General features: G+C 51.4%; 13 protein-coding genes across 13 annotated transcripts; 6 read left to right on the plus strand and 7 right to left on the minus strand.

The window, feature by feature from the left end:
• Window positions 1-109: 109 nt before the first annotated feature.
• Window positions 110-991, plus strand: BCR37DRAFT_394063 (uncharacterized protein; the record flags this gene model as incomplete). Its single annotated transcript, XM_040871404.1, has 1 exon — window positions 110-991. One exon carries the CDS (start codon window positions 110-112, stop codon window positions 989-991), a length of 882 nt encoding a protein of 293 aa, XP_040724139.1.
• Window positions 992-1096: 105 nt separating this feature from the next.
• On the plus strand, window positions 1097-1852 carry BCR37DRAFT_394064 (ankyrin repeat-containing domain protein; the record flags this gene model as incomplete). The annotated part of the gene is made up of 1 exon (XM_040871405.1): window positions 1097-1852. One exon carries the CDS (start codon window positions 1097-1099, stop codon window positions 1850-1852), a length of 756 nt encoding a protein of 251 aa, XP_040724140.1.
• Window positions 1853-2615: 763 nt separating this feature from the next.
• On the plus strand, window positions 2616-5258 carry BCR37DRAFT_349319 (uncharacterized protein; the record flags this gene model as incomplete). Its single annotated transcript, XM_040867918.1, has 4 exons — window positions 2616-3398; window positions 3753-4431; window positions 4555-4863; window positions 4912-5258. 4 exons carry the CDS (start codon window positions 2616-2618, stop codon window positions 5256-5258), a joined length of 2118 nt encoding a protein of 705 aa, XP_040724141.1.
• Window positions 5259-5311: 53 nt separating this feature from the next.
• Window positions 5312-6496, minus strand: BCR37DRAFT_394066 (Nse1 non-SMC component of SMC5-6 complex-domain-containing protein; the record flags this gene model as incomplete). The annotated part of the gene is made up of 1 exon (XM_040871406.1): window positions 5312-6496. The coding sequence occupies one exon, from the start codon at window positions 6494-6496 to the stop codon at window positions 5312-5314; it is 1185 nt and encodes a 394-aa protein (XP_040724142.1).
• Window positions 6497-6635: 139 nt separating this feature from the next.
• Window positions 6636-7291, plus strand: BCR37DRAFT_410525 (Got1-domain-containing protein; the record flags this gene model as incomplete). Its single annotated transcript, XM_040872182.1, has 4 exons — window positions 6636-6703; window positions 6809-6900; window positions 6948-7123; window positions 7165-7291. The coding sequence occupies exons 1-4, from the start codon at window positions 6679-6681 to the stop codon at window positions 7289-7291; spliced, it is 420 nt and encodes a 139-aa protein (XP_040724143.1). The 5' UTR covers window positions 6636-6678.
• On the minus strand, window positions 7095-8084 carry BCR37DRAFT_381455 (profilin). Its single transcript, XM_040869701.1, has 4 exons — window positions 7992-8084; window positions 7845-7945; window positions 7162-7731; window positions 7095-7120 (listed from the first exon to the last, which is right to left on the minus strand). Exons 1-3 carry the CDS (start codon window positions 8002-8004, stop codon window positions 7462-7464), a joined length of 384 nt encoding a protein of 127 aa, XP_040724144.1. The 5' UTR covers window positions 8005-8084; the 3' UTR covers window positions 7095-7120; window positions 7162-7461.
• A 736-nt stretch (window positions 8085-8820) lies between these two features.
• On the plus strand, window positions 8821-9550 carry BCR37DRAFT_349216 (P-loop containing nucleoside triphosphate hydrolase protein; the record flags this gene model as incomplete). The annotated part of the gene is made up of 2 exons (XM_040867908.1): window positions 8821-9038; window positions 9091-9550. The coding sequence occupies 2 exons, from the start codon at window positions 8821-8823 to the stop codon at window positions 9548-9550; spliced, it is 678 nt and encodes a 225-aa protein (XP_040724145.1).
• A 738-nt stretch (window positions 9551-10288) lies between these two features.
• Window positions 10289-11365, minus strand: BCR37DRAFT_349634 (actin family; the record flags this gene model as incomplete). The annotated part of the gene is made up of 2 exons (XM_040867937.1): window positions 10289-11031; window positions 11080-11365. Coding segments are annotated over 2 exons (1029 nt in total), but the record flags the coding sequence as incomplete, so codon positions are not given.
• A 123-nt stretch (window positions 11366-11488) lies between these two features.
• On the minus strand, window positions 11489-14834 carry BCR37DRAFT_359975 (importin-7). The gene is made up of 2 exons (XM_040868219.1): window positions 14626-14834; window positions 11489-14580 (listed from the first exon to the last, which is right to left on the minus strand). The coding sequence occupies exons 1-2, from the start codon at window positions 14798-14800 to the stop codon at window positions 11585-11587; spliced, it is 3171 nt and encodes a 1056-aa protein (XP_040724147.1). The 5' UTR covers window positions 14801-14834; the 3' UTR covers window positions 11489-11584.
• A 777-nt stretch (window positions 14835-15611) lies between these two features.
• BCR37DRAFT_83998 (lactoylglutathione lyase) lies at window positions 15612-17237 on the plus strand. Its single transcript, XM_040872504.1, has 5 exons — window positions 15612-16076; window positions 16129-16316; window positions 16365-16590; window positions 16631-17023; window positions 17065-17237. Exons 1-5 carry the CDS (start codon window positions 15890-15892, stop codon window positions 17103-17105), a joined length of 1035 nt encoding a protein of 344 aa, XP_040724148.1. The 5' UTR covers window positions 15612-15889; the 3' UTR covers window positions 17106-17237.
• Window positions 17185-18564, minus strand: BCR37DRAFT_403224 (putative Fe-containing alcohol dehydrogenase; the record flags this gene model as incomplete). The annotated part of the gene is made up of 1 exon (XM_040871985.1): window positions 17185-18564. The coding sequence occupies one exon, from the start codon at window positions 18562-18564 to the stop codon at window positions 17185-17187; it is 1380 nt and encodes a 459-aa protein (XP_040724149.1).
• Window positions 18565-18808: 244 nt separating this feature from the next.
• On the minus strand, window positions 18809-20497 carry BCR37DRAFT_403210 (uncharacterized protein; the record flags this gene model as incomplete). Its single annotated transcript, XM_040871983.1, has 2 exons — window positions 18809-19372; window positions 19397-20497. 2 exons carry the CDS (start codon window positions 20495-20497, stop codon window positions 18809-18811), a joined length of 1665 nt encoding a protein of 554 aa, XP_040724150.1.
• A 1592-nt stretch (window positions 20498-22089) lies between these two features.
• On the minus strand, window positions 22090-22810 carry BCR37DRAFT_381469 (uncharacterized protein). The gene is made up of 2 exons (XM_040869702.1): window positions 22465-22810; window positions 22090-22419 (listed from the first exon to the last, which is right to left on the minus strand). The coding sequence occupies exons 1-2, from the start codon at window positions 22598-22600 to the stop codon at window positions 22202-22204; spliced, it is 354 nt and encodes a 117-aa protein (XP_040724151.1). The 5' UTR covers window positions 22601-22810; the 3' UTR covers window positions 22090-22201.
• Between the last annotated feature and the right edge of the window lie 2694 nt (window positions 22811-25504).

Here is a 25504-nt window from a genome sequence, read left to right on the forward strand (position 1 = left end):
TATCGTCTCGTCTGCTTCGCTCGCTATGATAGACGGAGGAACCATAGCCAGAAACCACTTGCCGTGGCCAATGACACATCCACTCCTGCCCAACAACGTATGGAGTGCCATGGTCCTTGAACGAGCGCATCAGTTCAAGCGCATTGCACCAGGCTGTCTCGACTGGGTCATGTCGTTGAACACTGCTGCACTGAGTACTTTGCTGCTCGACCGCACACAAGTCTCGGCACTCGTTGTACGCGAGTTGATTGGTGGCAGCAAATGCCCGCAACTCCAGCACCTATCGATTCGATTCTGTACAAATGTTCATGCAGGACAGCTCATTGATCGCTTCGATGGTCTGACTGCGAGAAAAGTAAGCGTCTCCTTGAAACGCCTCGACGTGGTGGGTATCAATGGACTTGCCTTTTTCGAACCAACTCACAATGGTATCACTACATTCGATGCGGTCAATATCGAGCTGATCGGAACAGGTCCAGAGTATGATTACACGGATCGTTGGCGTGAGGCTGTCTATGACTTCAATCAGACTCTGTCAAGGGTCCGCACAACCCATGGCGCATGCGTCAAAACGGACGTAGCCCGCTGCTCACAGGCCTTTTGTCGCAACTTTGACTTGGGTAGACGGGAATTGGCAAACCCAACGTTGGTGGATGATCCACCACTGTGCTTTGTCTGTAATACCCGCAAACCCGTGTTGCTATGCAGACCTTGCTATTCAGCACGATCATGTAATATTTGTGGCACGTATATCTGTCCGGATTGCCATTCAGTCGACAACGACGATGCTCTGTACCGGTTGGGCTTTACTAGACAACTCTGGCTTGCCCATGTGACAGAGTTTATGCCAGATGAATCTGATTGCAGTGTTCAGAATAGTCAGCTGAGTGCAAAGGCGAGATTATTGATGTTTCAAGTGCATAAGCGCTCGCAGGCCAAGATTTCTGCCCAAATCACCTTGGCTCAGGGATTTGGGCTTGGAGATAGATGAGTTTTGACTCTTCAAAGTTGATTTGCCCCTGTTTGCAGTGGACTTTCGCAATTCGCCGCTTGCTGAACCATGACCAACACTGCTTAATGCAAGCTCTACATACGAATGGAAGATGACATACCATTCGAAACTCTGGCTCAGTATGTAGGCGCGAGTGATGCCTTCAGAGCGACTAGCAAGAGAACCCAGCTTCAATTCTATGCACTATATAAAGCCTTTAATCAAGGACCAGCTCCACAAGTGGATGTCTTTCGTCGGCTCTATATGTACTTCATTGAGCCCACTGAATACGCGAAATGGGCTGCTTGGGATCTAGCGAGCTGGAGGTATCGAACAAGCGCCGAAGTACGCTCTCGCTACTGCGTCTTGGCAAAAAGTATTGGAGCATTTCCTACAGATGCTCAATTGGCCATCATGCGGCTCTCTGGCACGAAACCTGCTGGCCGCGGCTCATCTCTTGCCAAGGAAGTCGCAATCACAGAGGCTCCTCTTGAATTAGACGCATTGATTGATGCCTGTGAGAAGGATGATGAGGAGACTATACGCCTCTTTGCAAGTGGACAGGGCAACATCAACATCAAAACAGCAGAGGGCACGACATTACTGCATTTCGCCGTTGATTACAAAGCTATGCGCGTACTCAAGCTGCTTCTGACGATGCCCTCGGTTGACATAGATGCACAAGATGATCAGGGACAGACGGCCTTGCACTTGGCAGCCATTAATGGGGCGGCATGGCAGGAGTTGGGCAGATTGCTCGTGACGCAGGGAAAAGCAGATATGTCCATCAAGGATCATGAGGGGCAGTCGCCCGAGGACATCTTGGTGGATGAGGGCATTGATGTATCCACATGGCAGTAGCAAGCATAGCAAGCACAGCAAGCACAGTAGACCCCTGTCCATCCTGTGACTTTTTCAACTTTACGTCGCATCGATTCGCGTGCAGCAAGACGACACAAGACTCAACAAACACTCCGACAAGGGGCCGGCCTCGGGCGACAGCATGTACAATGGTGGCCACAGGCACGGGGCAGGTCATCCCTCAGATCAATCACAGCTGCCACCTCGCCCTCCTCCACAAAGCCAAACGCAAAACCACGGCTTCGCGTTACCGCATGAGCGACGCGAGCAACAGCTCCAGCAGCAGCAGCAGCCCGTGGAAGCTTCGTTACCGCCATTGAACCTCTTGACACAATCGCAGGGACCTGCACCCTTTCTGCCGTCCTTTGGAGGGATGTCGCAACAACAGCATCCACAGCAGCAACTGCATCAAATGCCGCATCCTTCGCAAGCATACCCGCAGTCGCAGCCGCAACAGCAACAGCAGCAGCAGCAGCAGCAGCAGCAGCAGCAGATTCAACATGCTCAGCACACGAATGGCTACCCTGTACAGTCGCCATATGCCCAGCCGCCTATGCACCAGCAGGTACAGCAATACCCATCGCAAGCTCAGCAGCACAACCCAACAATGTCAGCAACATACCCATATCAACGCGAAATCTACGGGCAACCTCCGATGCAAGATGCTAGGAATTACACGCAAACACAGCCGTATGCCATGCCGCAGCCCTTCACAATGGCCCCTGCAGTGTCCATCGACAACGCCCGGTTTGGCAATATAGCCATGCCTCACGTTCGAATCAATGGAGGCGTTGCAGCATTGCCGCACGACACAGCAGCGTCCAAGGCACCGCGACGTGCTAGTGCTGCCCTTGCTCTTCCACCTGACCACAGCCTTCTACTTGGCTACGATACAAAAGTACTCACTTGGAATGCCACACATACACTGAATGAACAGCACAAGTATTGCTACTGTGGTGCCGACCGCAACTTGCTCGATGTTGACGTCTCTTGCTGGAAGTGCAAAAATTACTTCCACGGTCGCTGCATTCGTCTCAATATGGGACCTGTTGTCCCCTTCCTTACGAACTATCATTTTACCTGCAAGCACTGCCATCCAGAAGGGCAAGAGGAGTTCAAACGCATGACTGCTTCTTGGAAATCGGTCGCTGCGACAACTATTGCGAATCTTTTGCTCATGCGTATTCGAGCGTCAAATCCGACCTGGAAGAAGGAAGACTATGCTGCTGCGCATGTGGACACACTGAGTCGAGCTGAAGGCTGGTTCTTGCGAAAGACAGACATGGTTCCGTTCTTGACGGTGCCTCGACATTGGGCTGCGATTTGCAGTGATCGTACGATTGATTCGAATTGGCAATCCCCGCTGGGTGTTGCATTGAGCGGTACAAAAGAACTCTTCAAGTGTTTTGATGAGGAGAATCGATCAGCGAATGCGCATTACACCTTGCTTGACTGCAATTTGTTTTTGTTTCGAGCGAACTATGTCAACATGATACCAAAAGTGCCTGGTCAGCCCAAAAAGCGCAAGGCAGAGGTCTTGGAGGGTGTACAGGGTCCGATTACGGATGTCAAGGTAGGCGAGGTGGGTGCATCGCCAGTGGTCGATGCTGTTCAATCCGGTGCAGCTACACCAACCACGAGCCACTCATCAAAACAGGCAAAAGCAGCCGATAGTGCCGTGCCACTCTTCACATCTGCAGTACCGGTCAAAGCTGGTCATGTGATGCCCAAGGAAGAAGCCTTTGTGATTCCTCCAGAGCGAGTGTCGTCTAGAGCAACGAAACCCGTGATTATGGCAGAGACACCCTCTACGACACCACAAAAACCAGCAACAACTGCGACTACGGCTACGCCGGTCGTTGCTACGGACGGACCACGCGAGCGGAAACCGACCGCGAAGAAGGCCGCAGCCACTGCGCCGCGCAAAGATGCCATTTCAGCGAATGGTGTAAGTCCACAGGAAGCTGTGCCGCGTGGTGCTGCCGGCTTACAGCTCACTGCCGCGATGCGCTTCCGACCACCACCGTACAAGCCAGGAGACTTGACGGCTCCATTGCGTCTACCAACACGCGTCCCTGTTGAGCATGCTGGTGATGAGACATTTTACGCAATGGGCGATCTACCCTTCAATAAACGCGGCTTCCGTTATACGACCTGTGAAGCTGCCCCGGAGTTGCCTAGCGTCATGTATCGCAGCCTTGAGCTACCGCCACATGCAGCACGCATTGATTGGTCTGATATGTCACAGTACGTGTATCTCTCGCATGATGCGCTTTCTGCAACAACAGACAAGGGTTTTCGAACAGCGCGAGCAAATGTCGGCGTGCGTGAAGGGTCTTGGTATTGGGAAATCAAAGTCTTGTGTGGTAATGGTGATCGTGGCGGGCATGTCCGTTTGGGTGTCGCTCGACGTGAAGCAACACTCGATGCACCGATTGGATTTGATGGGTATGGCTATGGACTGCGAGATCGAGGTGGCGAGAAAATGCATCTTTCGAGACCTCGCGCATTCATGGAAGAGTCGTTTGGGACGGGTGATGTGATTGGCTTCCATTTGCAACTACCAAAAGTACCGACATGTACAGCAGCGAGTGCTTCTCTTGCTGCGCGTGCACGCCCTCGACCAAAGCATCCCAGCAAGTCGCGAAAGACGGGCGGTGCTGCTGCAGGTGGACAAGGTTCAACACAGACTATTGTGCGAGGTGCCGGTGGTGTGGCGGGACTCGTGTCTCGTGAGCGTATTCCAATCAGATATCGTGGACAGCTCTATTTCGAGCAGTTGGAGTATGTTGGGACAAGGGAGATGGAAGACCGTCTGAATCCTGCTACTGCTGCAGCTGCTGCGTCGACTGCGAAAGAAGCAACAACAAAGCCTCTACCAGTGCCTGGTACATTGCAAGACCCACAAGCGACCTTGAAGGGCAGCTCTATCGTCGTTTATAGAAATGGCAAGCGCATGGGTATCGCGTTCAAGGATCTCCTCAACTTCTTACCACCCTTCTCGCAAACGAGTGCGACGCAAGCGATGGCAGCGTCCAGTGGCTATCCTATTGCTCAAGGAACTGCACTTGCCGCTGCTGATGACGGCACCTTGGGCTACTACCCTGCCGTCTCCGTCTTTTCCGGTGGCGCTGCACAATTCAACTTTGGACCTGACTTTACCTTTCCACCAACAACTGTTAAACAGTGTCGGCCACTGTCTGAGCGGTATGCAGAGCAAATTGCTGAGGACATTGTATGGGATCTGATGGATGAGGTGGATTTTGCATTGCAGGACGAAGCTCTGGGTCATCATGCTGAAAGTGTCGCGCCGGCGCATAGCACTGGCTTGCTGGCTGAACGCGATGCGATCGCCACGCCAGGTCCAGAAATGGGCACCAAAGCGAAGCAAGAAGTCAAGGGTTGATTGGTTGAAGGAAATAATACACTTGTAGAATCTGGAGCTTAAGCAAGATACACTCAGTCGTCGTCTTCTTCATAGACGCCGTTTCGTTGCGACGTGGAGGCTGAGCGTGGTACAGGTTGCGAGCTTTGCTCTTCGTCATCATCAGCTTCTTCCAGCAATGCCGCACGCGCACGCCTACTTGTCGCTGCTTGCTGCTGCGGTGGACCACCACCAAGACGTCGATGATTCGTGGGCGCTGCAGAGGCACGTTCACCCACCGGCACCATCCTATGACGTTCCCAGGTTTCAGCCTTACACTTGGGACACTGTGCCTGTCCATGCGCTGTTCGCATCTCTGTCCATCGCTTGAAGCAGAAACTGTGGATACGAGCGGGACAGTCGAGATCTGGACAACGATACCCAATGAGTGTTAATTCTCGACACAACGAACAGGGTTTGATGAGGGGTGCTTGGGGTCTGCGTGCTGTTGCAGCATCCCCTTCATGATCGGCGTCAGTGGATTCTTCCTCTGGACCGTACATTTCTTGCAGGTAGACGTGAAGTTCCATGAGAGATTTCGGTGTCAAGCTGTAGTAATCGCCCGATGACTTGTGCAGCCAGGCTTCTTGCACAAACTTGTCGAGTGCCTGCTTTGCAGCAGTGCGAGTGAGTCCCGGTCCTTGAAGCAATGAGGATTGCGTAGATCGCACAGCAGGAGAAGAAGTTGGGATACTCGCATCGTCGTTGTCGGATCCACCACGACGTGCCTTCTTTCGCGCTGAAGGAGATTGTCTTGCAGGTGTGGCAGATTCGCCAGTCGGTACCTGCGAAGCTTGATAACCCGCTGGAAATGCATGCGCATACGAGAGTGCCTCGTGCAGTGAGACACACAATGCTTCACAGTCTCGAGTGTTGTTGGCACTGCAGATGACATACAAGAGACAGCGAAAGTAGGCAATCTCATTAGGTGTATGCGTTGTTGCAAGCTGCGTCATGGAATCAGCCGTTGCATTGACGAGCACCCAAAAGTCTCCGCCGACACGCTGATCGACTGTTCTCCTGATTTCAAAGTCAAAACCAGCGAGGGCCGTGTTGAGAGTGGAGATCTCATTGGCGATGTAAGCGGCATTTATTTGAGTAGCCGCAAGGTTGTCGCCGTAGATGGCATGCAGAACACGGTCGAGATCCGCAAGACGCATGCCGCGCTGCGCAATAAAGGTCTGGACAAGAGCTTGCCGCTCCTTGGAGAGTTCCACCATGGCCAGCTCAATGAGAGGTTGTCTGCCTCCCCGTCGCGTCGCGTCTCTTTCTGTCGCGTCTTTAAATTTGGGAGGAGCTCGCACCTGCCAACAAGCCAGCAAAGCCGCGTCTCAACCTCCCCTTCCCCTGTACCAACAAGGCTTGACGACTGAGGGAGGCCTGTACTGCCGATCAATAGGCTATGGTCTGGCTCACAGATGGACAAAGTATGTCACTATCTAGCTTTCTTGTATCAGCTGCTTCCATGGAGCTACTTTTGCTGCTATTGCCGTCACATGTGAAAATTAGCCGCTGACACAGTGCTTCTGCAGAGATTGGCGCAGCCTTGACTGCATTTGGCGTCTTGTTTATGACATTGGGCATCATGCTCTTCTTTGATGGCGGCTTGCTAGCGGTCGGCAACGTACTGCTTCGCTATAGGGCTATCACCAAGCTAACTCGCTCAATTAGATCTTGTTTATTGCTGGCTTGACGCTCATCATTGGCTATCAACGCACAATCGTCTTCTTCGCCAGGCGCGAGAAGCTACGCGGCACCATCTGTTTTTTGGGTGGTGTCCTGCTCATCTTCATCAAGCGGCCCTTCTTTGGCATTTGCATCGAGCTCTTTGGCTTTGTCAACCTCTTGTAACGCAATTCTTTGTTCTCACATCCTACTGACACGCTAGTGGTGACTTCTTCCCTATTGTACTCAACACGCTACGGAGTATGCCTGTCATTGGTCCTGCGCTACGAGCATCGTATGTCGGGCCTTTGCTCGATCGAATCGCTGGATATCGCCCATCACCCGTATAAGACACAAAGAGAAGTCAAAAGGAAAGCACATCATATGCATAGGCAACGCGTCGTTTCAAGTTTCTTCATCTTGTTCTCGTCATGCAGGTTTCGTTTATAAAAAGAAGAATGATAGAATGCAGCAAAAGGGGGACCTCAGTGTTGGTACCTCTCGTGAAACCCTTTAGAGTCTAGTAAGAAGCAGCAATCAAGTAATCTCCCAATCCTTCCACAATCTTAGCAGCCTCACCAGGCTGTGTGGTCTCTGGGTAGTGGCCAATGATGATGGCCTGCTTTGTTCGCACACAAATCAAACCCTTGTTGCCCTTTTTACCATAAATGCTGCGATCTTCGGCGCGTAGCGTCAGGTACTTTTCACCTTCCACGTGAATACCACTGCCTTGAATAGCGCTTGTATTGTCAAAGCCTGCTGCAATGGTTTTGCGCTCCTGGTCTGATAGCTACATTTGGTATTAGCATCGATCCTGCAACAAACGCGTCGGAAATGTGACTCCTTGGCTAGATAAGCACATCAAGGTGGTCCACTGCTCCAGAACATAAGATAAAGACTTACATTGAAGTTTGAAGACGCGGCCCAGGTTGAGTCTCCGGCCCGAGAGTAGATGCCGGCCCTGTCAATCTTGCCGGTGCCCAAAAGCGAGGAGTCGACATAAGCTGGAAGAGTCAGTGAGCTGTAGCTTTAAAGAGCAGAAGAGCGTACCTTGCCACGACATGCTGCAGACAGAGGAGAAGGGAGAGAGGTTGCACTGTTGCAGGATGTCGATGTTTGTCACTCTTCAAGCTTCTGATGATGCAGGTCACGTGGAGAGGTAAATACAACAGTCACATTAGAGTGGCCCAGTCGTTCTTGGACAGCAGCTTCAGTCCATCTTCCTCTCTACAGCAGACGCCCTCCCTCTCCATTCCCATCTATTCTGCTCCCCTCGGGGTGTCCGGCTGCCTGCCCCGACGCGCAACGGACAAAACGGGCTCCACAAACGCGCACAGAGCACGGTCCTCCATCTCTCCATTCCAAGGCCAACAGGGAAACCACAATACAAGAGGCAGGCCCCTGTCATATCTGCTAGCAGAGCCTCTCATCTGTGTCGCCAGTATCCAGGCTATTCACCACGCTAGCTCATCTCACAAGAACTTTGCTCGTACTTGTGCAGTATCGACACGGAGTGCATCTGTTCGCGCGCGAGGGGGTTAAGGCAACAACAAATAATTGCGCATATCAATTTGACGGGGTTGGCGACCTTGTCTGTGATTGTCGATAATTATATCGATACGCTCAGGAGTCGAGTGAAAGACCTTCGTTCAGGCCGGTGAATTGTTACGGTTGAACGACCAAACGACCGGCAAGACAAAGGGTCTCTGCTACGACCAAGGGAAGCCTTCTTTGTCACGGTCATACGACCTTGTCACGTATTGACTGCGGCTACATCTTCAATCCTTTTCCCCAACTTCTTTACTGCGCGAAGGAACCTCCTCTTTCTGCAAGAGACGAAAGGTTGAAAATTAGAACACTGTTACAAATGTCATCGCCCATGGAGCGTGGCACCCAAATCGACCGCAAGATTGTCATCCTCGGCCAGCAAGGTGTTGGTAAATCCTCGCTTGTCCTAAGATATGTCAATCAGACCTTCCAGGAGAATGGCGCCAGTACGATTGGGGCTAGCTTTCTAGCAAAGAAGGTACAAGTGGATGAAACAACTGTACGATTGCAGATATGGGACACAGCGGGCCAGGAACGCTTTAGAAGCATGTATGTGCCCATCAATAACAGGCACTGAATGTATGCTAACAAACCTCCGCAGGGCCCCCATGTATTACCGCGGCTCGCACGCAGCCATCTTATGCTACGACCTCACGTCTCGTGATTCCTTTGAGACGATGCACTCATGGCTTGCAGAACTACGCAAGAATATGCCAGATGATATTCTCATCCATCTCGTTGGCACAAAGACGGATCGCGTACGTCAAGATCCGTCACTACGTCAAGTGACATTTGGGACAAGTGTAGCGTATGCCGTGCAACACCTCGGCCTCGCTTCACAAGAAGAAGGATTCGCCATCTGTCATGAAGTCTCGGCAAAAGATGAGGGACCTGGGAATGGTGTTGAAGCGCTCTTCCTGGCCATTGTCAAGAGACTTGTAGAGACGGCCGCTAGGACGGACTCCGAGCGTGCCATGCGGTCGCGTGGCAATATGGTGGGTATGGGCAGTGGTGTGCATATCGCGGATAAGTCGGCACGCAAGAAATCAAATTGCTGCTGAACCTTCATTAATCCAGTCTCCTGCTATTTGCTTCTGCTAGTGTATCCAAGCATCCCAACGAAGAAAAAAGCGATGGCTCTTCTTTCCAAAGCGAGTCTATAGCCGGCGTCGTCCAGCCCATACTCACGTAATTTCTCAGCGCGTCTTATTTTTGCCCTTGGCCTTGATGACCGGTCCTTGGGAGTCAGAACCAACTGCCTCGCTCTTCACTGAGACAGCCCGCGAACTGCTTCCTTGCTTTTCGCTACCACGCCGCGATTGCCCACCACCACGCCCTGATCGACGACCTCGCCTATTGAGATCCGACAACTTGATGCGTTTCGGTTTCACTTGACCGTCTGAGTCCACTTCTTCCTCCGTGGTCGGAGAGTACGATCGTGGCGTATCAGATCGCTCACTCTCGATATACATGCTGCGACGACGACCAGGTCCATTGTGTTCCGGTAACGTCGTACTCTGCAACGGCGTATCCAGCGATGCCAATGCTGCATCTGTCAGGTCACCTGGCCGTGCACCGACTGCGAGTAGACCGGGCCATGCTTGACGCGTCGCTGCACGACCTTGCTTGCGCCACTGATGTTGTGTCACGCGCATCCCTCGACACTGTTTGGAACTGGCGAACTGTTTTCCGGCTTCGAGTAACCATCGAGATTGTGCATCGACCTGTGTCGGCCCTGCTGATGCTGTAGCATCCAAACCAGGCGTAGTGATACGAATGGTAAGCGCGTCGTCAATGCGACTTTGCAAATCACGCTCCAGTCTGGCTTCAAAGTTTTTGAAACGTGAGCTATTCCCAAGGACGATGATATTGGCGAGTAGAAGACCTTGGATGTGTCTAGGAAGGGTCTCAATGGCCTGCACGATCCCATCGACAACTCCTCCTTGCGTATGACTCATATCGCTTGGTGTGAACAAGAGTTCTGGTATCGTAAATGTTTCGCTCGTCAATGGCAAGAGTTGCGCGTCTTCGGAAAGTGCAGCTATGTCTTCAGCCTCGACAAGACGACCGGGCGTGTTGGTGGCCACGTCAGGAAGCAGATACTGTGTCTTGAGTGTACCATCCCGCGCACGCTCCATGTCTTTTTCAAACTCCATAGACACAAAGCAACACGCTTCCTTGATGTGTTCTACTAGCAGAGTCTCTTCCATCATGTTGTAGTGACGAAATGAGATGCTCTCTTTCAAAACATTGGTCAAAAATTTGCCACCGATATCAAGACGCTTGACGTGCATTGTGGCTACTTGACCATCAATGATAGGTGTGATGTGCGTATGTGAGAATCCAACATCCACGACAAGACAAAACTCTCTTTGCCGACCTTGTAAATCTCCTAAGGCTGACGCAGCGCCGTAACTTGCAAGGAGAGCTGTAGGACACCGTACAAAAGCATCAAAGCGAAAGTAGTCAAAGACCATATGGTCAGTCATCTCCTGTAAGGTGGACAAGTTATCTGGCGGCTCTGACAAGATGAGTAGTACATCTGATGCAGCTGATGCTTCTTGTCCATCTCCCTCGTCGTTTTTCGCACTAGCTGCTAGTGCATCATCAACACCTGTGGTACGAAAGAGCTCGTCCCAGATAAGCCGCTCAGTCTCCCAAGATGTTAAGTATCCTCTGTCATGCGCTCTCTTGAATTGCATTGTTTGCGGTTGCTGCTGTAATCGCGGCCATAGCTCAGGACCGATGAATAGCTTCCTATCATCCTTGGAGCGAGCGACACAGTTTGGAGCAGTGGAAAAGCGATCAGTTTCTGACTCAGATACTTGTATGAGCTTTATGCAAGCTGAGCCGTTATCTAGGACGACCGTCTTCATGCAAATTTAGTGCAGGGCAAGCTGCTGAAGTGTCGTGATCTTTGACAAGTCGATGTTTTTCAAATCCTTTGATATTGGCGAAATCTCCAGAGATTGCTAATTTGCTACCGTCAAAGAGACTATCCGGGTGTTCAGCGAGATGCCCAAGGATTTAAGTCGAAACGGAGGACCTGTATTTGAATACTATGATCATGATTAAAGAACTTCAGTAGTGAGTACTCAGTCCTCCCCATCTACTGCGGCTACAATGGCATTTGCCGCCTCAAGCTGAGTTGCTAGTGCAAGCACACTCTGAAAGACGGCACGCTCATCAGGGCCCCACGCGGTTGTGAACTCCTCGTACATGGGCAAGTCCTGTTCGTGCAACTGCTGAAAGAATTGCTTTGCCTGCAGGTAAGGGTCCACATTGTCAATGGGCGTGTTGAAGAGTACATCTTCCATCATCTCCTCCTCATCTTGTCCCGCGCTACCATGTGGATTGACGGCGTCAGCATCCGATGCAAGCCGTTTTGCTTCGTCACCGAGGAACTTGAGATAATCCTGAGACTTGTCGTTTGCAGAAAACTCTGCCTCTTCCGCCAAAACAGCCTCAAGTTCTTCATCATCAAAATCGTCTTCGTCACTATCATAGTCATCACGATCCCAAAACGCATCTTCGTCGTCATCTGCGTGCATCAGCGCTTGTGCTTCCTGCCGACGCTTGATGGCTTCCGGATACGACGCAAAGAGCTGAAGCATTGCTTTGGGAAGCTGCGCCCAGCCATTACGTAGCGATGCTGGGATAGACTCGCGCGGTAGTCGAAGCAGCGACAAGAATGTAAGGATCGAAAGGCGCTTGTCGTAGACACGCAGAAAGTCGCCAATGGTTGCAACCCAAATAGTAAAGAAATCCATGGTTCCACCGTGCTGTTCGAGGAAGGCAAGAGCCGCTTCAGGGTTGTAGTAGAGACAAGCAACAATCGTTTCAACGAGCAAAGTGTGGTAGATGCCACGCTTGGGCTCTGTTGGATGCGCAAGTCTGCCAAGCAACAAGCCCATGAGCGGATGCAAGAACTTGTCAATGTGACCGCGCAGGTTGAGCAAAAACATTTGCGCAAGCTTGGCTGCTGACTGTCGGTCTTGCACGCCGAGTCTGTCGTTTGTGAAAAGGGTCTGGATGATGTCAAACACGATATCCTGGTAATGTGGCGTCTCTGCTATGGCTTGTGCGCCGTAGCAAATGTAATTATCGAGGGACGGCAATAGCTCGTCCATATAGTCCATACCTGTTGTCTTGAATGTCTGGTGGACACGCTCAAAGACACCCCACATGGTCGGTGAGATGGCCTTTGCTGAGTAGGTACAAGAGTCGATGATTTCAAAGACTTCCGCGTACAAATCAATAACGCCATTGTCGAGTGTGAAGAGAATGACCGGCAAGACTGTCTCTTCCAGCTTGAAGAGCGCCTCGGATGTGTTTTCAAGACTGAGAATCAAGGTGCCGATGGTATTGAGAATACCGAGCGCAGCAAGCGATTTGTCGTCCAACGTTTCCCATTCAAACTCACCAGGCGGCATGGGTCCATTCGCATCTGCAGTATCTTGCATGATGCGCAAAAATGTATCACGCAACTGCTCAGCCAGCTCGACGGCATACGGTGTCAATTCGTTTGCAAATACCTCAACAAATTCTTCCATGACATTAGAAAGCGAGTCGACATCCACCTCGTTGGCGAGCTGCAGCAAGACCTTCATGATTTGCGGGATACTCTGCACCATGGCGAGTCGCACGTACTCTTGACGAATAAGCGGCTGCAAGGCCAACGCGGCCTCAACACGAACAGGCAGTTCTTTTTCTGTCAAGCATTTGAGAACTCCCTCATACGCAGTCGCCACATTTTGCTCATTAGCAAAGTCAATCTCTGCGAATCTGTTCATCATCTCGCATGCTCTGGCACGCATGTAGCCATGTGGTGAGTGAAACTCGGGAAAAATGTGTTGGCTAAAGAACTGCTCCATCATGTTCTTGACGGGTGAGTTGTCCTTGAGAATCATAGGTGATAGGCAACCCGTCAAACGCAAAATACCTTCCTTTCTGATTGGATTACGCTGGGAAGGTTCGGCACTCTCGTACGTGGCAAGTTCCTTATTGATGAACGCGAGCGTGGACATGAAGGCATTCGAATTTTTCCGCTTTGCTACCGCCATAAGGAAATGAATCGCTGCCGTGTCAGGTGATGTATAATCCTCGTAGATGTCAATGCGCTTATTGATGTATTCTTGCGGATCCGATTCCCATAGCTCGAGATCATCCTCTGTTTGGCAAATTTGTGGAAACACGAAATGTTCTACCAATGAATCGACATTGTCCTTGAGCAGTTGCCACGTTCCCTTAGGCTTGACGCAATGTGTGAAAAAGTCACCGATGTAGTACAATGCACGCGGACTGAGCCAGTGAAGATTGCGATCAGCAGCCCAATTTTGAATTTGCGTGAGGTAACACTTTAGAATTTCGGGCGCAAATTGCTGGGTAAAGACTTTTGCAAAACCATTGTATTGCTTGTGTGCATCGCCCGAGAGTTGATTAATGTCTCCATAACGCGAGAATAAGCGGTCTAGTGAGAAGTAGGCCCATTTCTTGGCTTTCCACCAAGGATGTGATTCCCGCTCATCCAGGTCTGTGCTCATGGCATCTGCAGGCGGTTGCTTCGTGACCACTTTGAGCAAGAGCTGTCCCCAGGGTACTAATGAAGACATGTCCTGTAGATCTTGCGATAGTTCCAGCCAGACGACGCTTTTGTACGTCTTGAGAATGAGTCGCATCATGTCGCCAGCGAGCATAGACTCCTCATCAATCAAGCCATTGCTGATTTGCAACAAAATAGGGAAGGTTGCTTGTATGATAGTGTCCAGACTCGCTCGTCGTCCAAGTGAGCGCCATCGATAGACTTTCGTGAGTTCAAGCAGACACAGCAATCCCGTATAGACGCGCTGTACATCACCATCTTGCAACAAGCTGCAGCACTTTCCAAGAAAGTCTGGCCACTGTTCAGGGAAATCTGCACTCAGAATCTGACTCAAGACAGAAGCGAGCTGAGGCCGAATACTGACTGGTGCAGAGACGAGAGCAGGCACAATGCGATCTCGGAAGCTTGCCTTTTCAACTTCTGGCAAACATGCACTGAGGTCTTCGAGCGCCCAGCGTCGACTGATTAGATTTTTGAGAAAGACAGCACCTTGCAGATTAGCACATGCAGTCAATCAAGCTCAAAGACGCGTACCTGCTTGCTGTACACTTGGTGCATCCGTCTCCGTCACGACTGTCAAGAGCGCGCCGACGAACCCTGCTGACTGGTCTGCACTTTTGAGATCAAGTTCTGCGCGTTTCCTGATGTTCTGGTCGGGCGAGAGAGAACCCTCCAGACAGTGTATGAGGGGCTGGAGGGCAGGATCCATTGGAGGGTGGAAGTAGGTATATGGATGGATACTTTCTTGCAGTTGCTGCGTCGCTTTTTCTTTCTTCGCCGCCAGCAGCAGCACATACACCAACTACACCAACTACGCCCTCAAGACAGAGTAGGGGAAGACTGAAGAAGGACACCGACAAGCAAACGCGAGCATGACCACAAGACTCATCAACCACAATATCAAAAAGGCAGCTACCATATCGCCGCTCGCCTACTCTTTGACGAAAAATAAAAACCTCTATCAAGCAGTCGCATGCTTACCCAATGGCGGCATTGATGGCAAAGTCGTATGTGCTTCCTCCGAATGCTCCAAGCACCATGATGCTAACATGTGCCCAGGTTCCTCGCAAATGGCTCGCAAGGGGTTATAAAGATTGCTACTATCTCATCCGGTCAGCGAAGTTGGAAGAGAATCACACCCGTGGCGAGGTTCATGGCACGCTGGTCTGGAAGGGCGAAGTGAAGCAATCTACAATGAGGATCATGGCTAGCCTAAAGAACTATTGGGAGCCCATTCTCTAAATGGCAGAATGGCAAGATGCTTGTGACATTTGCTATTCCATGGTGCACAAAAAAATGTTAATTGCTGGACATTCTGCTCACAGGCTGCCTCCGAGCTCCAAGTTGCTTCTTGCTGCCGTGAATCACGGTGGATTTACTGCTTACTCACGGTTCTTTCAGCGTATTGTCGACCGCTCATTGGAACCTAGAACGGAAGGATGTTCGCTCACCTTAATCTTCAGGCTTGCGTTGGCTTTCACGCAGAGACCTTTGTCTACAGAGTGTATTCGAAGCAGGCCCGCTGCAATTTAGCCTTGGTTTGGCTCACGTCCTTTCGTCACTTCAGCGGAGCACACACACAAGAGAGGCTTCTGTGTCATCACTGTGTCACATATGCTGAATGACTGACACCACGGAGACGGCCTTACACTCTTATATATTCCTCCTATGCCACATCTATCCGTCGCCTGAATGTGCCTTGACTTGAGACGTGGATCGATGACGTCTGGGGATTGCGGAGTACTTCGAAGATCCAACAGCAACATCCAGCTCCTCCCCTCCCTTCACCTTCTGTTGTATGAGCAGATTGCTTTCGAGAGTACAGCAGACATCCAGACATCTAAGTAGAAGCACAAGTACCATGACGGACACGGCCACCTACAAATTCAACCATACGATGATCCGTATCAAGGATCCCAAAGTCTCGCTACCGTTCTATCAAAAGAACTTTGGCATGAAGCTGATTGATACGAAGGATATGCCAGGTCTGTGCTTCCTTCATCAATAGATCACCACGGCACCCAGCTGACTGTGTAGACGCCAAGTTTTGCTTGTACTTCTTGGCTTTCGACTCGCCCGATGCACCAAGTCAGGGCAAGGATCGTTCTGACCGAGAGGCCGTCCTTGAATTGACCCATAATTATGGCACAGAAGACCAAGATGGACAAGTCTATGTCAGCGGCAACCAAGACCCGCATAAAGGATTCGGTCACATCTGCTTCAGCGTAGGTGACCATCGAGAAGGAGAATTGTCATGCTGACAGTCGTGCTAGGTCGATAACTTGCCAGCTGCTTGTAAGCGTCTCGAGGAAGACGGCGTCAAGTTCCAGAAGCGTCAGAGTGAAGGCCGTATGAAGCAAATCGCGTTTGCCCTTGACCCTGATGAGTACTGGATCGAGCTCATTGGACATGGCAAGGAAGACATCGAGGGACAGTTCAGTGTTCAAAGCTATCGCTTCAACCACACGATGATTCGCATCAAGGATCCGAAAGTGTCACGTATGCATGGCTCAGGCACCAGCAAGGCTAACATCGATAGTCCAATTCTACCAGGAAGCGCTGGGCATGCACTTCATTGCGAAGCTTGAAGCCAAAGAAGCAGGCTTTGATCTGTACTTCCTCTCCTTCCCCAAAACCCTCCCCAATGGCGTCAAGACTGCTGACCTGACACCCAAGTCGGAGAGCAAGAACCAGTTCAGCGACGCAGAGGGTATTCTTGAGCTGACGCATAATCACGGCACCGAGTCGGATGAGACGACCTATCACAATGGTAACGAAGGAAAGGACAAGCAAGGTTTCGGGCACTTGGCCATCTCCGTTGACAACCTCGAAGCTTGTTGTGAGCGCTTCGAGAAGCTTGGTGTGCAATTCAAAAAGAAGTTGACGGATGGTCGTATGAAGAGCATTGCCTTCATTTATGACCCAGACAAATGTATGCATCGCTCAAATATCAAGGAACACACTAACGCCCAGACTGGATCGAGGTGATTGCAAACGAGTCGTTGAAGAAGTAGCACAGTTGGAGAAGTAGCACATAGCAACAAGGCAGAGAGATACACAACAAATAAGCAAGCTGGTGACTATTTTCTGTTTCTACCACTTGAGACTGCCCTCAAAGATAGTTTCAAGGTCCTCCTTCATGACCGACTCTGGAGACAACATCAACACCCGCTGTTGCGGCAAGGTACCCTCCACAAGCGCAGGCAAGTCTGCACGCGTGTAACCCAAGTCCTGCAAACCACGAGGCTGTCCATCCAACTTTGACAAGAATGCCTTGATGGCCTCTTCGAGCACTTGTCCAGCATCTTCTGCCTTGACATTCGTGACATCGGCACCCAACATCTTGGCACAGAGCAAGTGGCGGTCTGGGTTACTAGCAGCGGTGAACCTAAACACCGTTGGTGCAGTGACTGCTACCGACACACCGTGTGGGATGAGGGGTGTGTCTTGGTTGTAGTCAGGGTGGACGTAGCTCTTGTTGTTACCAGAGATGGCATACGATGCTCCGTGACAGATGTGCACACCTGCGTTGCCAAAGCCGATACCGGCATAGGTCGCAGCGAGCGTCATGCCTTTACGTGCCTCTTCATCTTGACAGTTCGAAGCGACCAGACGGGGCAAGTAGGCAATACACATCTCGAGTGCCTTGAGTGCCCACATGTCAGAAATTGGGTTGGCACCTTGGTATGCGGGTCTGAATTTAGGGTCCGATGGACGAGATCGCATATGGTAAGGCAGAGCCGTGTAGGACTCGAGAGAGTGACAAAACACATCCAGACCAGAACTCACTGCGACACCAAGTGGCATCGAGGCCGTGTTGAGTGGGTCGACTATGCCGAGAGTTGGCTTCAACATGCGCGAAGCAATACCCGTCTTGGCCTTCTTAGATTCCATGTCAAAGATGGCACTGCCAGTCGTCTCTGAACCCGTACCAGCGGTGGTAGGAACAGCGATCAATGGGCGCAGCTGACGCTCAATGGGCAAGCCCTTGCCGAGGGGCACGTTGACAAAGTCCAAAAAGTCGGCCTGGTCGTACACGGTGTACAGGTTGGCGATCTTGGCGGTATCAATGACACTGCCACCACCAATGGCCAAGAATGCATCTGCTTTAGCATCCCGAGCGAACTGAATGGCTTCGTGCAGCTTGGATTCCTTAGGCTCCACTCGGGTCTTGTCATAGACGTGATAGTTGACGCCAGCCTTGTCAAGCGATGCAATGGCCGTCTTGAAGGCCACAAGCTTCTTGACGTTGCTGTCGGTAAAGACAACGACGTTCTTTGACTGCATGTTGATGAAGTCCATGCCGACTTCGCGCGTCACGCCCTCGCCGTAACGAATAGCAGAAGCGGCCATTTCAAAGGCATATTCGCGCTGAGCACTCTCGTCCACTGGTGTTGCATAGCTGCGAGACTTGGCGAGGTTGCCCTTGATGGAGGAAACGGCAGCATTGGCTCGGCCATGGGTAGCACACATGCTGGGTTGAGCGTGGGCGCCATGGCAGGGGCAGCCAGTGCTGTGGTTGCCGACGTACGACAGCAGCTTCATGGCGCGTGCCTTGGGCGTTCGTGCAATGATGGTTGCCATTGCAGGAGATGTAGCTATGGAAAGGGTAGGAGGTTTGGTACAAGGTGATGCTCCACAGATCTTGCTTGCTGCCTCGTCTCCGCATTTGAGCCGCAGCAAAAGGGCGAAGGCAACTGCCGGCAACCACCAGCAGTCACACACGGCCGTCAACAATCAGCGCCTCAGCTGCAGCGACATCTCCCAGCATCTCTCCATACAGCTCCCACGTCTTTGCATCGTAGCCAACACCGAGCTTCTCCACGCTCGATTGCTCGTCCCATTTCCGGCCGACAAAGTCCTCAAAGGACTCCTGAGGCTGACGTAACGACGCCCAGGCAGCCTTGTTGGCTCCTCCCAGAGCACATGCATTAGATGCACCTACCAGCTGTCTATACACGCCTTCCTGACCACCGAGGACATCACCGAGTGCTTGAACAATCGCTGGATTTCTGCTAGATCCGCCCACCACATAGATTCGATCTGGCTGCTGAGTCGTGCTCGTTGCATCTGTGCTATCCGGGTCAAAGAAGGCCTTGGACCTCAGACGAATGTCGAGGAATTGACTCTCTAGAATGGCTCGGGCATCATCTTCCGGCACGTGCCATGTTGAACTTGAATCTGGAGGGAGCTGTTGCAGGCCGTTCTTCCTGTCGAAGCGCCAGGTACCAGCTTCGCAGAGAGGAATGATTTCTGGCAAGGTAAAGTAGAAGCCGAGTTGCTCTGGTCGTTGAGTTGGACGTACTTTTGCTAGCTCGTTGAAGTGCTGCCATGGGTCTTGGCCAGCTGCTATAGGCTGCTTTGCATTGATGGCATCGCGGACTTGTTCTCTTGCCAAACTACCATTCTTGTAACAAAGCATGGCCATGTGCAAGCCAACGGTTGTTGGGTGTGCAAACAAATGGTATGCAGGCGAAGGAACGAAGTGCGGCGTTGAGAGCAGCATGGTGGTACTGGTCCCTAGCGAAATCATAGCATCACGCTCCCTTAATGGTAGAGACAAGATCGTAGCTGGATTGTCGCCTGTGAATGGCACAATATCACAGTCCTTGTGAAAGCCATATTTTTCCACAAAGTAGCTTGAGATTCTGCCTAGCTTGCGACCCCCATCCATGCATACCTCGCCAAGCTTGTAGGCCAAGTCGCCTGCATTGCCGCCACTCACCAAGTCCATGAGTGGCTTATGATAACATTCGTTGCGAATGTCCCACAAGTTGGCTCCACAGACATCTGAAGCGTCGATAGGTGTTATTTGACCAAGTAAGAGAGAGCACAGAAAAGAAGACACCAAGGAGATTCGAGCGGTTTGGCTGTAAATGTCTGGCTGAGTCTTTCTTAGTCTCAGAATTTGCGGACCTGTGAAGCGATGGTGTGCTTTGCTGCCTGTAATCTCCGCAAGTCTATTTGCTCCACCGACACACGCTTCCAATTCGTCACATTCAGCTTGAGTTGACGCGTCCTGCCAATTCGGAGACAAGTCATAGGTGAAGCTAGCCGGAACAAGTTGTTCAACCAGAGATTTGTCATGTTGCAAAGAAGCAAGCTTGGATTCAGCCTGATCAGACCACCATACACTGCCATGCTGCTGTCCAGATCCAGACACTGAGCGGATCTGATGGAGTGGTACCTGCTGCTCCTTCATGCGAGCACATAGTAGGTCTAACGCTTCCACCCAGAGTGCGACAGGCGAAAGGACCTGCTTTCCTCGTACATAAACGCCTTTTCTAGTCTTGTAGCCCGGCAGGTCTTCATCAAAAGCAACGACTGTTTCGTAACGTAGTTTGAGCTGATCATCAATGACAACACCTTTGAGCTGCTGTGTCGAAAGGTCAAGGCCCAAAAACATATTTTGTCAGCGATGTAACACGAGAAGCTATTGATGAGGCTGATTGAACTGAATGAGCCGACTCAGGACTAGCAGTGACTGTTTGCAGGTCGGTTGGACAGCGTCGACTGTATTTGTAGTCGCGTCGAGCAGTGCGGGATATCCCGCGGGAGCGTCATCTGAATAAGAACCTGGAACTGCCCCTGACGCGACCTTACAAGCGGCGGTAAAGAGCAACTTGGAGCGAGCAACCTTAGGAGCTCAAGACAGACAGAAAGACAGCGCTGTTGAGCCTTTGAAAAATTTCTCGATACATATATCCACGCTACTGGATAGTGGTCGCTTTCCATGTTGCGCGGGTCGGAAGATGGTGTATCGATTGGCTCAGTCTACGAACACGTATGAAACAATAGTGGATTCAACGGCTTCAACATCAATACCATAACTCGCTTTCTTCAGATCACCTAGTCTTGGGATGTAGACACATGAAAGGCCAGCGTTTATTGCTGACCTTGTTTGATACGGTTCACAGCGATAGGTGTATCTGCTCATCCGCATTGTCTAGACGAGGCGCTTGCCTTAGCCAAAGCAGAAAAGCCATATACATATTCAGACACATGCACGTAGCTCCCAGCATGATCCGAGTCCAAGTCAATTAACCACATCTGTGTTCCCTAAAGCAACGCTACTAAATCCTCTACCCCTTGTCCCCTCTGTTTTGACCACTGACCGCCCTCGGTCAGTCATTGTCGTTCTTTCTCTTCAATTGTATCAAACTCTCCATTTTCCCGATTGGCACTTGGCAGTGCAAATTTACCCCTCGTCGTTCACCTGCTTCGGTGACCACGCCCATTGCCACGCGGATTATAGTGGATGAATGGCTGATCTCCCGATATCGTCCTTGCAGAATGTGAAGACTGTCCCTGTGTCATCTCAAATGGCTGCGGCTGCTGCGACTGCATCGGCGGCTGTGCCTGGATATGTGCTGGCTGCATCGCATAGACTGGCAATCCTGGCGATTGTCGAGCATGCTGTGGTTGCGATTGCGAACGCATACCAAAATTCTGCTCCAGCGTGAAAGGAGATTGCTGCCTGCCATAGTCATCAATCGACGACGCTGTTGCTGTGATTGGATACTGCAAGGGGCTCGACCGAGACGAGATGCCCTGATATTGCTGGTACAAATCCGCCTCAAATGCGCCCATTGCGTTGATGGCCATCATCTCCGGAGGCACACCGTACATTGCTTCATCTGGATGTGAGATGGGTCGCCCATCGATGGAACGGCTGCGCTCGCTCGTTGCTTCCGAGTAATATGGCGATTGGCCGTCGTATGGCTGACTTGCTGATCGAGCCATATCCAGATTTGATCGCGTATATGCCATTCTTTGATCAGCAACCGCGAAAGGCTCTTCGTTGACAAAATATGGCTGCGAACCAAAGTAAGCCTCGGCTGTCATTTCGGTGGGTGTTGGCATCGGACTTGCAACCGCCTCTTGATTGTATTGCATTTGTTCTCCAAAATCTGCATCCACGTTCGTCAAATTGAAAGCTGGATCTGTATACCTGTGCGGCAGCCGAGGACGCTGAAGAGGCATCGCAGACTGCGCAGGCAACGGCTCCGACCAATCCTCCCTCTGTTGCTGTTGTCGTGCGTTAGGCCTGTAGACATCGCGAGTGAAGACAATACGACCTCGTTGAGGCGGCTGCATTGGCGACTGATGGTTAGATATGCTTCTTCAACGACCTTGGACGACACACCGATTCATACGCTCTGTCATCATGTTCATGAGGCCAGCTCTGGCCTTGTGATTTGGCATGCCCAAGTGAGAGAGCACGCTTGTTGCGCTTGATGGGTGTGACATGGTCCAGTGCAATCGCATCGTTGACCTTGAGGAACTGACAGTCCTTCCCAAGCTTGAAGCATGTATCGCACTTGCCAGCTGAAAGGTCAGCAGAATACTAAAAGAAAACAGATCTGCACTCACAGTCCTGATCCGTAATGGTGCATCGTATCTTGCGTCGTCGGCAAAAGACACAGGCGATTGATTGTCGATGGTAGCCTAGCTTCGTCTTCTTCTTGGCATCCTCAGCAGCGGTGCTTTGTTCACCGGGTTGAGCCATGAGGATGGGTATGGAGGGCGAGTGCCAGAGTATAAGAAGACTCTGATGGCATGAACAACATCTATTGTTAGGATCTTGCGGTGTGATATAGCGACTCGGAGACTTTGCTCAGCCGGCTGCTGTGCTGGCTGACGCCGTGCACCTGCCACTGCTGCGTGCTCATATGACAGATGACATCTTTCCATAATCTGGTGCCGCGCTTAAGCCCCCTGATTCAAGCGAGGTCGGCGTTCTTGGGGGTGGGCCTGCCAACTGCAATTCTACCCTGATTGTCCGATTAAACGATCCGCCTGCGCAGCCACGGAAAAGCGGAGCGCCCATTCTCCCCAATCTGCGTCGGCTTCTTCTCCAATTGGCACTTTGCTCTAGCGCTGCATTGGCACTCAGGCTCAGCCCTGAGCCCGCGACCACTGACCAGTGACCACTGACCACTGTGACCAGGCGAGTTTGAGACTCTGAGTGACTGAGTCTGACTCTGAGATCAGTGAAGTGACCCAGCAAAGCGCCTTGGAAACGGCGCAGCTTCGTAGCCGTAGGTTCGCAGATTCAGATCTACCACTAAATTCACTGTGCGTTGAGTCCGTTCACGTAGCCGCACCCAAAGTCGTGCAACCCAGTGCGGTGACGCCGGTGAGTCAGTGACTGCGGTCCTCGTCTACAGGCCGATGGCCGAGGACAGATGACGCGTATATGACCAGCATGATATTGGACAAGCTGTGGTGCCTCAGATTCAGAATCTCAGACACCAGGCCTCCTGGAGTCTTGGATAGTCTCCTCGATCAATACCGCCATTGCGTCGGCACTGACTGGTGCTGCTACTAATGCAAATGCAGCTCCAGCCTACATGTTACACGCCCTATAGCCACTCAATGCTCGGCAGTATAGTCCAGAGCTGATCAGTGCAGCAGTGCTACAGTTGTCCATGCTACTATGCCGATAGCTGCAGTGTGATTTACGATCGAAAGAACGCGAGAAAAGACGAAAAGTTTCAGCTGCACGCCATATCTCCGCGGTGCTCGGCACTTTCTCCATTAAACGAGCGAGCCAAGCCATAAAACAAGATTAACCCGTCAGAACTTACTGCCACTGTCTATCCGTGTCTATCAGTCAGGGCCGAACTATGCTAGACTGCCAATGCCAAGTCACTGGTCGTGGACGTATGGCTCAGTATGATCCTGACACTCTATCATCATTTACATGTCATGGGGTGACTTTGAGTTTGTGACTCCGACTCCTTCAGGAGACCACAATGCAAACATTTGAAACAGCATGGAGATTGCTGTACTTAGCCGCCGCCTGTACAACCCTATTGCGGAATTTGTCGTTGACTGTTGTCAGTTGATGTTGAAGTCGCGTTCAGCCTGAAGTCCAACGCTACAGCCTACACTGCCTACAGCATCTGGCTCTGAGCTAAGGCGTGACTTAGGCATCACTTGAGGTCCAAGTTGTGGAAAGATTGTCAAGCGGTGCCAGGCTGTCAGTATTGAATCAGCAAACTACATTATAGCCCTCTGTAGGAGCCTCGAATCTAGATTTCGAAGCCTTTTATGACCATAGCAGGTTGATCAGACTGCCACAAAGCTGGGCTGCATGACTGTGCATGGAGTCTTAGACACATTGACCCTACCTGCACGAGGCACACTCACTGCACAGCGAAGTCATGTCAGTGAGCGGGATGCCCTTTCCGTGTCATACAGAGCAATCGAAATTCATGGGCGGACTTCAGAGCTGAGAGTCTCAGCCTGAGACCACGTAGGCCCATTGATACCGTGTCACGACTCATGAGTCATGACTGACAGATCGTTGCATGGGATCCGCTGGAAGTACAATGTGTCAGTAGCAGTATAGCACATGCCCTGGTCTGTGTGACCGTGTCTCTTGAGAACTTGTCTGGTCTGCTTTGAACCTGCATTAGGCTACATGTGCAGCCCACGGTCATCTCAGACTTATGGGATCACCAGTCTACATTCGGTACCATGGATCTGGTCTGATACCATCACCAGGGTGGACTTCCTCGATAGCGTCCTGTCACCTGTGACTCGTGTAAAGTGTGGAATCCATGGCTCGAGGTCATAGTCAAGACTAGAAGTGTCTATTCCACTATTGTGACGCCATCACTCCGCTTCACATATACAGTCAACGTGACTTACGTGACACGGTGACAGACGCGCTAGATTTAGATGCTGTCAAGTTCTGTCAGTTGCGGAAGTCGTGGTCGACGTCACAAATCACGAATCACCCAAACACGGACCTCGCTTACAGCTCCGGCTTTTTGGTAGAGTTGGCTGACAGCGCGGAAGACTGCGCCCGCCCAAACGCCCGCTCAAACGCTCGCTCAGCCCGCTCAGCGCGCTCAGCACAGCTGCACAGTGTCAGTGCCAGCATTGACTCAGCACTAGCCACTACTACTAGTCCTGTAAAGCTGTGACTCGTAAATCAATGGCTGCGAAAATGCGACTGTGAGCCCCACAGAGACTCGCGTGTACTTGCTCAAAAGCGGGAAGGCTTAGTGATGAGGAGCTGTCAAACTTGTGGATGTGCCGATTGAGGGTAGGCTTAAGCTTAAAGCTTGTAACCGTGCGCAGTGAACGTGCTAAGCACTGTTAGCAGTATACATAGTGAGCGACAAGAACGACTCCCGAAGACTCGTTATGATGTGCCATGCCATGTTTAGCGCTTCTTGACAGCCTGCCTATGGGCTTGCGTCTTGATCAAGTGAAGTCAGGTGACGAAGTACTGAGAAACAATGCATATACCAGCATACAGAAGCGAAGCTAGGCGCCGCTTTGCATGTAGTCCAGAAGGCTTGATGTGCTGGTACCAGCACTATTGTGGGGCCCAGGTAGAACAGCGTCAGCGGGCATGGCGCGAATCTGAACAAAGTTTCAGTCTGGTTGAAAGGGA

The sequence above is a fragment of the Protomyces lactucae-debilis genome, assembly GCF_002105105.1.
Source record: "Protomyces lactucae-debilis strain 12-1054 chromosome Unknown BCR37scaffold_14, whole genome shotgun sequence".
NCBI classification, from domain to species: Eukaryota; Fungi; Ascomycota; class Taphrinomycetes; order Taphrinales; family Protomycetaceae; genus Protomyces; species Protomyces lactucae-debilis.

Coding starts and splice junctions, on each gene's coding strand:
- BCR37DRAFT_381455 (XM_040869701.1), bottom strand. Junction 7,732..7,844: donor CCGCGTCTTCAAACTTCAAT/GTAAGTCTTTAT, acceptor TACCAAATGTAG/CTATCAGACCAGGAGCGCAA.
- BCR37DRAFT_381469 (XM_040869702.1), bottom strand. CDS start 22,600: ATGGCTCAACCCGGTGAACAAAGCACCGCTGCTGAGGATGCCAAGAAG. Junction 22,420..22,464: donor CACCATTACGGATCAGGACT/GTGAGTGCAGAT, acceptor CTGACCTTTCAG/CTGGCAAGTGCGATACATGC.
- BCR37DRAFT_359975 (XM_040868219.1), bottom strand. CDS start 14,800: ATGGATCCTGCCCTCCAGCCCCTCATACACTGTCTGGAGGGTTCTCTC. Junction 14,581..14,625: donor ACCAAGTGTACAGCAAGCAG/GTACGCGTCTTT, acceptor CTAATCTGCAAG/GTGCTGTCTTTCTCAAAAAT.
- BCR37DRAFT_83998 (XM_040872504.1), top strand. CDS start 15,890: ATGAGCAGATTGCTTTCGAGAGTACAGCAGACATCCAGACATCTAAGT. Junction 16,077..16,128: donor TGATACGAAGGATATGCCAG/GTCTGTGCTTCC, acceptor CTGACTGTGTAG/ACGCCAAGTTTTGCTTGTAC. Junction 16,317..16,364: donor TCGGTCACATCTGCTTCAGC/GTAGGTGACCAT, acceptor CAGTCGTGCTAG/GTCGATAACTTGCCAGCTGC.